At 58.1% G+C, this 11741-nt stretch overlaps 1 protein-coding gene across 1 annotated transcript; it reads left to right on the top strand.

Annotated features, from left to right (window-relative positions):
* The first annotated feature begins 11 nt into the window (after positions 1–11).
* Positions 12–8680, top strand: PRELP (proline/arginine-rich end leucine-rich repeat protein). Its single transcript, XM_009078512.1, has 3 exons — positions 12–76; positions 5872–6823; positions 8377–8680. The coding sequence occupies exons 2-3, from the start codon at positions 5887–5889 to the stop codon at positions 8499–8501; spliced, it is 1062 nt and encodes a 353-aa protein (XP_009076760.1). The 5' UTR covers positions 12–76; positions 5872–5886; the 3' UTR covers positions 8502–8680.
* Positions 8681–11741: the final 3061 nt, after the last annotated feature.

Below are 11741 nucleotides of genomic sequence, written 5' to 3'. Positions count from 1 at the left end.
GAGGAGGAGGAGGGAGACAGCCAGAGAGAAACTTTGGGGATTAATAAGAGGCAGGAGGAGGGAGAGGTGCACACAGGTAAGCTGTGGGCAGGTGCTTTTCCCCAGGCTCTTCTCACCTTGCCTGAGCCTCCGACCCAGGATGCTGCGCTGGTCCAAGATGCTCCTGCCCTCTCCAGCCTCCCTTACATCCAAAGCAGCATTTGTTCTTCCTTTTCCCCTCTCTTGTGGGTTTTCTGGTCTGCAGCAGTTGGAGTCTTTGTTCTTTCCCTTTGCTCTGGGTGCAGGAGTTTTTCTGGGTGTGGGACAGGCAGGGGGTGAGGGAGGGAACTGGGGGCTGCAGTCAGAGGGAAGGGAGTCCCGTGTGTGACAGAGTCGCAGGTACTGCCAGGTGCTTTTTTGGGGGGTGAGTGAGGTGCCCTTTGTGTTCCCCCAACCCTGACCTGTGCTCTCTCTCTCTCACACACCTTTTACTCGGGGTCTGCAGCCAGACTGGAGTGTCGAGGGGGCTGCACAGCCCCAGCTAGGGGTGTCGGGGGGCTGCAAAGCCCGAGCCGTGCACAGGATTGTCCTCTGCCTCGGGAAGCAGGAGGGAAACCATCCAAGGAGGTGGGGGAGGCTGAGAGGGGAGCGAACACCTCCGGAGCCAGGACTGCCAGCAGGAGCCTCCGGTAACATCGGGTCACCTTGTCCTTCTCTGTGCAGCGGGAGACAGGCGGGGCTGGGGGCTGCGGGTGCTGTTCCCGTGGGATGGGGGCTGTGCTCGGTCCCTCTCCCCGTGCCGGAGTGGGGAGCAGGGAATTCCTCTGCCCTGTGGAAGGGACCAGCATCGAGCTGCTTCCAGAGCGAGGGGGGAGTGAGCAACCCAACAGCTCCAGGGGCACTTCCCACAGGCTGGTTTGCTCCCCAAAATGTAGGTGGTAAAGCCCTTCTTTCCTGCCTGCATCACACAGAGCATTCCCAGGGCATGTAATCCCACTTTTCCTGCCCTTCTCAAGGAGAAGCGAGCCAGCTCAGCTCCGGGCAGGGGGAGAGGAGCAGCCCCCTCCTCGCACCCGCCGGGGGTCCCGTTTGCAGGCGACTCTTTGTCTCCGCTCCGGCAGGAGGTGATGGGAGGAAACCACAGGGAAGTGATGTTCGCTGAAATCCAGGGAAAAGGGTTTTGTTTCTTGGAAGAGACTCGTCCAAAACCTGCCCTTCCCCGCCTGTTTGAGAGGTTTAGAAAAGCGTCTACAAAGCAAAACATGGAAATTCATCCCCTTGGCACTGAAGGCGAAGCATGTTGCACACGAGAGCTTGGAAACTTTCCTGGGATCCTGCGATCCCAGCCCTGCCTTATGTGGTGCTCAGCCGATGGCATCCCGGGAAGCGCAGCAGCCTTTCCTGGGAGAGCACGGAGCGAGGAACGCAGGGTGCTGGTGTCCCTGCATCCCTGGAGAACGAGGGGCTGAGCGTTTCTGCCCGGGAAGGGAGAAAAGTGCAGCTGTGGGAGGTTTCCTCTGCCCTGGAAGAGGCTGGAGGGGAGGGATGAGGCGCCAGGGCAGTTCCCAGCCTGGGGGCGAGGTGGCTCCTGGGGGGCAGCAGGGTGTGTGTGGGGTCTCGCTGCAGGCGCTTTGGCAGCATCTGCTCCGTGGTTTGCTTTTGTCTGGGTCCAGCCAGTTCCGCTGTGTGTGGCACAGGGATCTGCTGGCTGAGCCGGGAGCAGCGCTGGGAAGGGTCGGGACATGCAGGGAAGGAGGAGGAGGAGGGAGGAATTGCTGACACGGGGAAGGCAGAGGAGAGGTGTTGTCTGCCAGGATTGCCTTCCCACGGCTCCCGCTGCCGGAGGAGGTGGCTGGAGGGAGCAGAGAACGGGATGAGCCTTTCGCAGGGAGCCTGTGGCTGTGGTGCCGTGAGGAAGCGCTGCTGGCACGCAGAGGGATGCAGGAGCCCTGCGCTCCCGTCCCCGTGTCCTGCAGCCCTTGGGCTGAGCCCAAACGCTGCTGGAGAGCCCCAGGAGCGTGTGCGAGCTGCTCCTGGCAGGGTGTCCCGAGACACACGTCCCGCTGGACACAGCACATCTCTGCGGGAGGAACGGGCAGGATGGAGCCCAGCGGCTCCAGCCTGGCTCCTGCGGCTCCGCTGCGCCCCGGGAAAGGGCTGCGAAAGGGCGAGAGCAGCGGGTTGTTGCATCAGGGCTGTGCTTCCCAGGGGAGCCTGGGGATGCCTGGGGGACAGCCTGTCTGCCCTCCCCTCGGAGCTCAGCCTTTTCCAACATTCCCAGCGCTCCAGCGCCGCTGGAGCCCAACAGGCTCTTACAGGGACATGGATGGGCTGCAGCAGCAGTTGGGCACGAGGGAAGTCAAGGAAAGAACTTTGCTGGATCCTTTCGGTTGTTTTTAGCTTGTCCTCCTTGTTCTGCTCCAACATTCGGTTTCCCGAGCTGGGAGGGGGCATTTCCCCCACCAGGGATGATGGAAGGTCCCAGTGGGAAGGGTGTGAAGGGAGCTAGCAGTGGGCTGGAACGGGTCCGTGGTTCAGCCATCCAGGCTTTCCCCTGCTCTCCCAAAGTTCAAAGCTCACTTTATCCCTCCCAGCCCCTCCGAGGGGGTCCTGGATAGCTGTGCAGAGGCAGCTGCTGCTCCCTGCCTGCCCCACTGCTGCGGGAGGAGGGCAGGAGGCACCCGAGGGAGGGCACTGGGACCCCAGTGACAAATCCCCCCGTGACCTTTACACAGCTCTCTCTGCCCCGGGGGTGGTTTCTGCCTGCCCTTGGCGCCGGTCCCGGGGCTGGCAGGGAGTGCTCCTGGGAGCTGGGGGTTAGTGGGATGCAGTGAAGATAAACTATGTGGAAAGCAAACACCAGTGGCATTTGGGGCTGGAATTTCCAGCCGTTGCACTGATTTTTTTGTCCATTGTAATGGGATGACTGAGGGAACAGCTGCCTCATTCTGGGAAAAATCTTGGGCTGGGATCTGTTGGGTGCTTTGGTTTTGCACCCAGGCCAAGCTGCTCAGCGCAGCCTGTGGCTCAGGAGGTGTCAGAATTGGGTTTGTCCATGAATTGAGCCTTTTCTGCATGCCAGGGGTTGGTTTCCTGAACACACTCATTGCTTCATGACTTAACTTTTGTTCCAGTTGCACAGATTCCTTGTGAGGCTCTGAGCTGTCCTGTCCACTGGGAGTGGTGACAAAGGTCAAGTGAGAGTTTTGCAGGGGCTGTGGCTGTGCCATCAAGCAGCTGCTGCTCCTGCAGAATCAGGCTGTGGGATTTGGAAATTTGGCTCCTTGTGTTCATGCCCATAAAGTCAGCTGGATGGAGAACAGACTTCCAACTGTGCTGGGCCCAGGGAGAATTGGCTTTGAACCTTCCAGCGTGTTGGAGGCAATTGTAAAGCTTGTGGTGGCCTCAGGCTTGCTGCACCCCCTTGTTCTGGATGGAAGGCTGTAGTTGCTTCCCTGCACAGTGCTTGGAAGTGGGTCCTGAGCAGTGGGAGTGGTGGGCAGAGCTGTGGCTTTGCTGGGAGAGTCTGCTGGGATTGACATCTGTGCTGGCTCTGCCTAGTGCCGAGGGCACAGGGGCTGTGACAGTCCCCACGGGGATGTGGCAGTGGATAAAAGGGTCTTCATCTGCCTCCTGACACTTCCCTCCTGTGCTGACAAATGCCACTGGTGCTGCTGCTCTCCAGCCTGGATTTCTGGCTCGGTGACTGTTTCTGCTCTATGCTGAGTCCTTAAACATCTGCAGTGTTAAATCCTTATGTGGAGGAGATGGTTTAGACTGTGCAGGGCCAGGTTGTTCCTGGGAGGGCTGAGAGCTCAGCCAGATCCCATCAACGAGGTGACAGCTCTGGCCTGTCCCCCACCTTCCCTGGGACATTGCTGGGTGGCCTGAGCTGAGCATCTCCCAAGAGTGGAGAGAGCCCAGTGCATGGAACAGAGCATGTCCTGGCTGGGATATCATCCCCCACCTGGGATATCATGTCCCAGCTGGGATTTCATGTCCCAGCTGGAATTTCATGTCCCAGCTGCCTCCTCCCCCCTGCAATGGGCCAAACACAGAGCTCAGCCCCAGCTGCTCCTCCAGGCCTTGTGGGTGTTAGAATTCAGGTTTTGGAGCAGAGGCAAAATCCTATGGAATGGTCTGGGACACGGTGGGGGGAGAGCCACGTGCAGGGAGGGCCATGGCAGGATGCTGAGGGAATGGGGAGGAGACTGCACGTACTGCAGATCCTGGTCACGAATTTGCCTGCTCTCTGCAGCTGAATCGGAGCCCTCACAAGACAGAAGCACATCCAGCCCCAACAGGGACCTACTGCAGCACTGCTGGGCTGAGGATCTGGCAGCACTAGACCTGTGGCTCTTCCCCTGATCCTCCCTTCCCCCTCGAGATGCCAGAGCCTGATTGAAAGCAGCTGGCATGGGAGGCGTGGGGTTAAACAGAGCCAGATGGGAGCAGAGCAGGCAGAGGGGAGGAACAGCCTGGGCCTGGAGGGAGGGCGAGAACAGGCTCTTTTCTTGGAGAAAGTCTACTACTTGGAGCCCAGGAATGCATGGGATTGCTTCAAAGGGAGCTGGGAGCAGTGGCCCATCCAGGGGCAGCTATTGGCAGCACGGGAGAGCCTCATTTCTCTCCCAAATCAGCACCACCAAAGGCTTCTCCCATCCCAGCAGCACTGGCTCCCACAGCACACGCTGCATTTCCCCAGGAGATCCATCTTCCTCTGAGTTTCCTCATCTTGCTCCTTGTCTCATCTCACTCCATTCTCTTTCCCCCTCTGCCGAGCTCCTCCATCTGCCTCTCTGTGCATCCAGCCTGGTTCTGATCCTGCTGGGGTGGTGAATGCCACCAGGAAAAGCCTGGCAAGCACCCCAGGGTATGTGCCCAGGAAGCTCACCCACAGCCTGGCCTGCTCCAGCTGGCTCTGGGGTGTTGGAGCATCCAAAGCACCTTCTGCACGGGGCATTCTGGGGAGCTGATCTGCAGTGAGCTGGATCCCTCCATCCTCCAAGGCATCAGCTGGAAAGCTCCCAGCAAGTCTGGCAAGGAGGATCACTGCTGTTCCAGGCAGCAGCAGCGAGAGCAGAGATGGGACAGGCAGCTTTCATGGGCTTGAGAACGGATCACTGCTGTTCCAGGCAGCAGCAGCAAGAGCAGAGATGGGACAGGCAGCTTTCCTGGGCTTGAGAACAACCCAGCGAAGAGGGAGAGGTGACAAGGCATTGGGCTGGTGTCCAGGAGGAACTCTCTGGCTAGAGACACTCAGAGATCTCCTCTGATTCTTCCCGATCTCCCAGTTCTACTGGGACTCTCCTCAGATAACCATCCCTGCAGTGGGTCTGGAGGTGATGGATGAGTTATTTGGGTGGCACAGGGAGCTGTAGAGCCAAACACCTTCAGTGCTGCCCATGTGTAAACTTGCAAATGCCCTGGAAAGGGACTGTCCTGCCTCATCCCTGTGGCACTGCCCATCCATCTCTGCTGCCCTGCTCACTGCCACTGTCCTCCCAGTGCTGCTCCTCAGCCAAGTCCCTACTGGATCAAGTGCAAAATTAAGCCTGATCCATCAAGGGCTCTGAAGGGACAATCCATCCTTCAGGGGGATGTGGTGTCCTCCCGGGGGGTCAGGCCCTGCAGGGCTGGGGGTGGCATGTGAAACAGTACCCAAAGCAAGTGAAAAGGTGCAGCACTCTGCATGGCATGAGGCTGAGCCAGAGAGAGACCTCAGTGGCTCATGGCCCGGAGAGGGGTTGGATTTGAAGATGACTTGCAAAGGGAAGGAGAGAAGGCGACAGGTTACTGGCAGGGATGAGAGGGGAAACTCCTGCCTGGCAGTGGGGAGATGATGCAGTACCTAAACTGGGCACCTTTTAACCTCTCGTTGCCTTTCCCCAGGGAAACATCTGGACCATGAAGGTGGCCTTCAGCTTGCTTCTCCCACTTGTTCTCGTGCTGGTGTGGGAGGTGAGCGGGCAGCGCAGGAAACCTCCCCGGAAACCCACACGACCACCTCCTCCCTTCGTGGAGCCCGTGGAGCCCACGGAGCTGCCCCCACCTCTGCCCCCGGGGCCTCCCTCCATCTTCCCCGACTGCCCCCGGGAATGCTACTGCCCCCCTGACTTCCCCTCCGCCCTCTACTGCGACAGCCGCAACCTGCGCCGGGTTCCCATCATCCCCCCGCGCATCCACTACCTCTACCTGCAGAACAACTTCATCGACGACCTCCCCGAGGAGTCCTTCAGGAACGCCACGGGGCTCAAGTGGGTCAACCTCGACAACAACCGCATCCGCAAGGTGGACAAGCGTGTCCTGGAGAAGCTGGAAAACCTCATCTTCCTCTACATGGAGAAGAACCAGCTCAAGGAGGTGCCTTCCTCCCTGCCACCCAACCTGGAGCAGCTGCGGCTGAGCAGGAATCAGATCTCCAAGATCCCTGCTGGGGTCTTCAACAAGCTGGAGAACCTGGTGCTGTTGGATCTGCACCACAACAAGCTGAGCGATGGGGTCTTCAACAAAAACACCTTCAAGGGACTCAAGAACCTCATGCAACTCAACCTTGCCCACAACATCCTGAGAAAGATGCCCCCTGGGGTGCCCAGTGCCATCCACCAGCTCTTCCTGGACAGGAACAACATTGAGGACATCCCCAGTGACTACTTCAAGGAGTTTCCCAACCTGGCGTTCATCCGGCTCAACTACAACCAGATCTCTGACAAGGGGCTGCCCAAGAACTCCTTCAACCTCACCAACTTGCTGGTGTTGCACCTGGCCCACAACAAGCTCACCAACGTCCCCTTCATCAGCCCCAAGCTGGAGCACCTCTACCTGAACAACAACTCCATCGAAAGTGAGTCGCACTGGCTGCTCGGGGGCTGTGGGGAGGTTTGGGGGGAGAAGGTGGACTTGGGGATGGGAAGTGGTTGGTTGGAAAGGTCATTTCTCACCCAGTGGGATGTGAACCTTTACGGGGGGATGGAGCGGTGAGAGGAGCCAGGAGTGATTTGTAGGTGAACAAGGCACCAAAGGGGATGGATCTGCAGGTGGGGAAGGATGGAGTGAGGATTTGGGTGTTAGGTGAGGAGCAGAGCTGAATTCTCCCTGGTCCTGCAGGGCTTTTCTCATTCATTGCCATGGGCAGCTCTTTTGGGGCCACCTGCTGTGGAAATAGCTGCTTGCCCAGCAGGGGGCAGGAATGGGGATATTTCAAAAGGAATCTGTGCACAGATTTCAGGAACAGATGCCAAATACACAGTCAAGATGGTTAGAAATCACCCAAGTTAGCTCCCGAGCGGAGCCTGGAGGGAAGGAACGGGGAGAACAAGGAGTTTGTCTCGGCAGCGCAGCCGGAGCCGTTCGCACCGGCCCAGGCGACCCTGACTCCAGGGAAGAGCTGTTGGGCTGTGAAATGTGGGAACACAGCCAGCACAGCCGGGGACAGACACACACTGCATTCCCATCCAGCCTTCCTGCGCCTAAAGGGACTCCGGGAGAGCTGCAGAGGGACTTTGGGCAAGGGATGGAGGGACAGGACAAGGAGAATGGCTTCTCCCTGACAGAGGGCAGGGTTGGATGGATATTGGGAAGGAGTTGTTCCCTGTGAGGTGCTGAGGCACTGGCACAGGCTGCCTAGAAAAAGCTGTGGCTGCTCCATCCCTGAGAGTGTTCCAGCTCAGGTTGGATGGGGCTTGGAGCCACCTGGGCTGGGGGAAGGTGTCCCTGCCCATGGCAGGGGGTGGAACTGGGTGATCTTTAAGATCCATTCCATGATTCTATGATTCCTGGTGTCCCCAGATATATCTATTAGAAGTCCAGCAAGCTGCTGTCCTCATTCTCCATGGGTAAGCAAGGGCAGGACACCTGTACCCAGATCCTGCTGAGGCTTTCCATGGAGAGATGCCCGTGTGGCCGTGTCCCAGCTTCTCCTTGCCCATTTTACCCATTTGTTGAGGTTTCAGGCCCTGGCTGTGGGCAATGACACCAGAACCCTGGGTTTATTTTCCATAGCACATGGCTGGGGAGGCACACGTGGAGCTCCAGACACGAGCACTGAGCTGGGTATTGACGTTAGCTCCGGCGTGACGGGGCTGGAGCGAGTTTCCTTGATGTTTTTTTGGAGGCTCAGGGCTGGCTAGGCAGGTTCCATGTGCCAGATGATCCCTTTTCTCTCTGGAATGACACTGCATCCCTCGCCGAGCTCCGCGGGAACGTGACCTACTTCGTTCTGATCAAAAGCAAGATCTGCCTCTCGCTGGGGCTGTCTCTGGGAAGAGGCTGGGGATTCTCCCCTCGGCAGCACAGCGATCCTGCTTTGGGGTTCAGTGCCCAGGCAGGGATGGGGGGCTCATCCCTCTGCCTTCCCTTCCCTCTCACTGCATCCCACTGGTGTTCTCCTCTCTGCAGAGATCAACGGGACCCAGATCTGCCCCACCTCGCTGGTGTCCATCCAGGACTTCTCCCCCTCCAACCTGGACGGTGTCCCGCGGCTCCGGTACCTGCGGCTGGACGGCCCATCCCCCTGGACCTGATGATGTGTTTCCGCCTGCTGCAGTCCGTGGTGTTCTAGCCCTGCTCTGCCTCTCCTGGGACGTGGCTTTGCACAGAGACTCGATCGCTGTCGGTGTTTGACACATGGGGACACCCCTTGCCTCCCTCTCCCCTGCTCACACCCTGCCCCATCCCTCTTTCCTCTGCCCCTTCCCTCCCTGCAGTGGCTGTGGGCACACATACACATCCCTGGGGACCACTCTCTGCAGGACAGCACCACGTCCACCCTAGGTCACAGCATCAGCCTGGGGTGGCTGCCAGGCTCACCCCAACTACCTGCCCAACTCCCTGCCTGGGGGTCCTGTCTGCTCTGCCCTCCCCCAGGCCAGCCCTGGAGCTGATTCCATCTCTCCCTTTCCACCCAGCAGAGTTTCAGGAGGTTGGATTTGGTCCAAGACAAAAGTATCTCTGGATGGAGCTGCAGGACTTGGGTCACATCAGTGCTGTGTGGTGTCCCTGGGGAACAATCCCCTGGGCAGAGGTGGAGCAGGGATGGCCTGGGCTGGGGTGCAGAGCTGCAGGGAATGCCAGGCAGGTGTAGAGCAGTGGGGTCTGTGGGGCTGGAGAGTGGCTGGACCTGGGGAACAGGTCAGAGCCACATCCCAGGGCACCAGGCAAGGAACACACTCCTCTCACCTGGGCCCTGCTGGGGACCTTTGGCTCCACACTGCTCTGCAGGAGGAGAATCTAAATCCCTCGTGGATTTGCCAGGATGGAGCAGGGGGAGTGTCTGTCCCCTGCACTGGAGCTGAGCTCTACTGCAGCCTGTGTGGGTCACACCTTCCCCACAGCCATCCACCACACACCTCCTTGGCCAGTCCAGCTCCTTCCTGGCTTCCATCCCTCCCAGTCCCCCCGGCAGGACCATCCACAGTGCCACAGCCCCATCCCAGCATCCTTCCCCTGAGCTCTGGGGATGCAGAGCTCGATGGATCAGCCACACTCTGCTCTTCCTGCTGCAGGCAGCACCCAGTGCCCACAGGACCCCCAGAACAGTGCCAGCTGCTCTGCAGCTCTGCCAGCAGGACACTTGTCCTTGGATTTAGGTTCAGATACTGCCATGGGTGTAAAGCCAGGCTGGGCTGATCCGTGGGGTCTCAGCTCTGTCCCCCTGCCTTAACTCCCACCTCCTGCAAGTTTTCCTCTCAGCTGCTCTCTGGAACCAAGCACACCTGACTGGTTTTGCCTTTTTTTTTTTATTAGAAAAATGGAAAGCAAAAAGAAAAGGGAAGAATTACTCTTTGGAGAAGCTATTTTTATCCCCTTTCTCCCTGTCCTCACATGTATTACTTCCCTCTTTGATAGCTGTACCTGCATATATAGGGTGTCCGGGTTTAGGGGGGGATTATTCTCTTCTTTTCTTCCTGATTCTCAGGATTTGGATTTAAGGCCAAGCATTAGAGGGAAAAAAAATCCAACTGCAATGAGCATTAAAGCAATAAACCACAGAAACCTCCTTTGTGTTCAGCCACCAAAACTGACCCTTCCCTGAGCCAGGCACGGACGGGCACCGTGTCCTGCTCCCTGGGATGGGACAGGGATGCTCTCCCAGCCACCCTGTGAGCTGGATGCTCCCCCTGGATTCCAGCCCTGTGCTAATTGAGGCTCGTTTCCTCACGATTAAAGTCTCCTCTCCAAGTCTCCCTGCAGTTGGCTTTGTTGGGTTCGACAGGTTTCAGCCCTAAACCCGGAGCCCTATGTATATATTTATATATAGTGTGTATATAGACTGGTAGACTGTACAGATATATCTAGAGACATATGTACCTCTCGACTGATTTCAACTTAATGGTATTTTCACTCCTACTCTCTGCAGCAGTGAAAATAAAGTGATTCACAAGGGACACAGAGCCGTGGTCGGATCTGCCTCTCTCTGATCCTGCAGCATCGTCTTCCTCAGGAGCTGCTGCTTCACTCAGGACCAGATTTCCTCTGTTGGGGCCAACGTTCTCAGCAGGCAGAGCCTATGAGACCCTGAGGGCTGCAGGGCTTGGGGGTTTGTGCTGTGCACTGACCTGGACTGATACTGGTTTAAATTGGATACTGGGAAGGAATTCCTCTCTGTGAGGGTGCTGAGGCACTAGTAGTTTGCCTGGAGAAGCTGTGGCTGCCTCATCCCTGGAAGTCTTCAAGGCCACGTTGGATGGGGCTTGGAGCTAGTGAAAGGTGTCCCTGCCCACGGAACAAGATGATCCTTAGGGTCCTTTCAACCCAAACCAATCTGTGTTTCCATGGGTTGGACTCACAATCAGCACAGGAGTCAAAGCAGCTGTCACACCTGCAGCTGGTGCTGGGGGCTTCATGGAGCCTGTGCCTGCCTTAACGAGCACCTCTGCTCATTAAGAGTCTGATCTGGGCTGCAGCAGCCGCAGCTGGTGGGTGTCAGTGCCCTGCAAGCTGCTGGGAGCAGATAAGAGCCCTGAGCACTGTGTGTCAGGGCAGGTGTGTTAGCTCTCCCACATCCCCAGGGTGGGTTTTCCCTGCAGGAAGGAGCTCGAGGGCACCCAGAGGGAGAGGCATCTCTGCCACCCCCAGCCAGGAGCAGCGATCCATCCCCACAGCTCTGCCTGTTTGCTCACGAGCAGAGTGGGTGTAGCAGCGACTTCTCCTTCTGCCCATCGGCTCAGCTTCCAACCTCCTCTTGCTGCTGCTCTCGCCACGTGGAGCCCGAGCAGAGAGGGAGGAAAGCCGTGGGGGAGGGTGTGAGTGCGTGGGCTGCTCACGGGAGTGTGCCCAGCAGAGTGTGAGTGTGAGTGAGTGTGTGCAGGGCCACCTCCCCTCGAATCTCTGCATTTTGTGAGCAGGATGTGAATCACACTCTCAGGTGAGCATTCACTGCCTGGGCAGCTCAGCACCCAAACCCAGGGGGCTCATTGGTTCTCTCTGTAAATGGGCACTGGGTCACTGTGGGAGTGGCACTGGGGCTGTCAGCATGGTGAAACTCTCCCCTTGCTGCATATGGGGGCACAGGGAAGGCTGGAACCTTAGTTAGTGGAGGCTGAGTGGGTGCTGATCTTCCCAGTGCTGGGAAGGGGCTGTGGAGGATAAGAGGCAGTTCAGAGTGGGATGAATTACTGCTCAAATCAACCAATCCCCCTTGCAGCTGGTGACCCTCCAAGCCCACTCGTGGGTGCCTGAGCATGGCCTTCCCATGCTGTGAGGGTTTGCCCCAACCCTTTGGGTGATGCTGAGCGTTCAGGCACCTTTTGGATGATGCCAGG

Source organism: Acanthisitta chloris, unplaced genomic scaffold, assembly GCF_000695815.1.
Source record: "Acanthisitta chloris isolate BGI_N310 unplaced genomic scaffold, ASM69581v1 scaffold24487, whole genome shotgun sequence".
In the NCBI taxonomy this organism is placed as follows: domain Eukaryota; kingdom Metazoa; phylum Chordata; class Aves; order Passeriformes; family Acanthisittidae; genus Acanthisitta; species Acanthisitta chloris.
This window is presented reverse-complemented; position numbering and strand designations above follow the sequence as displayed.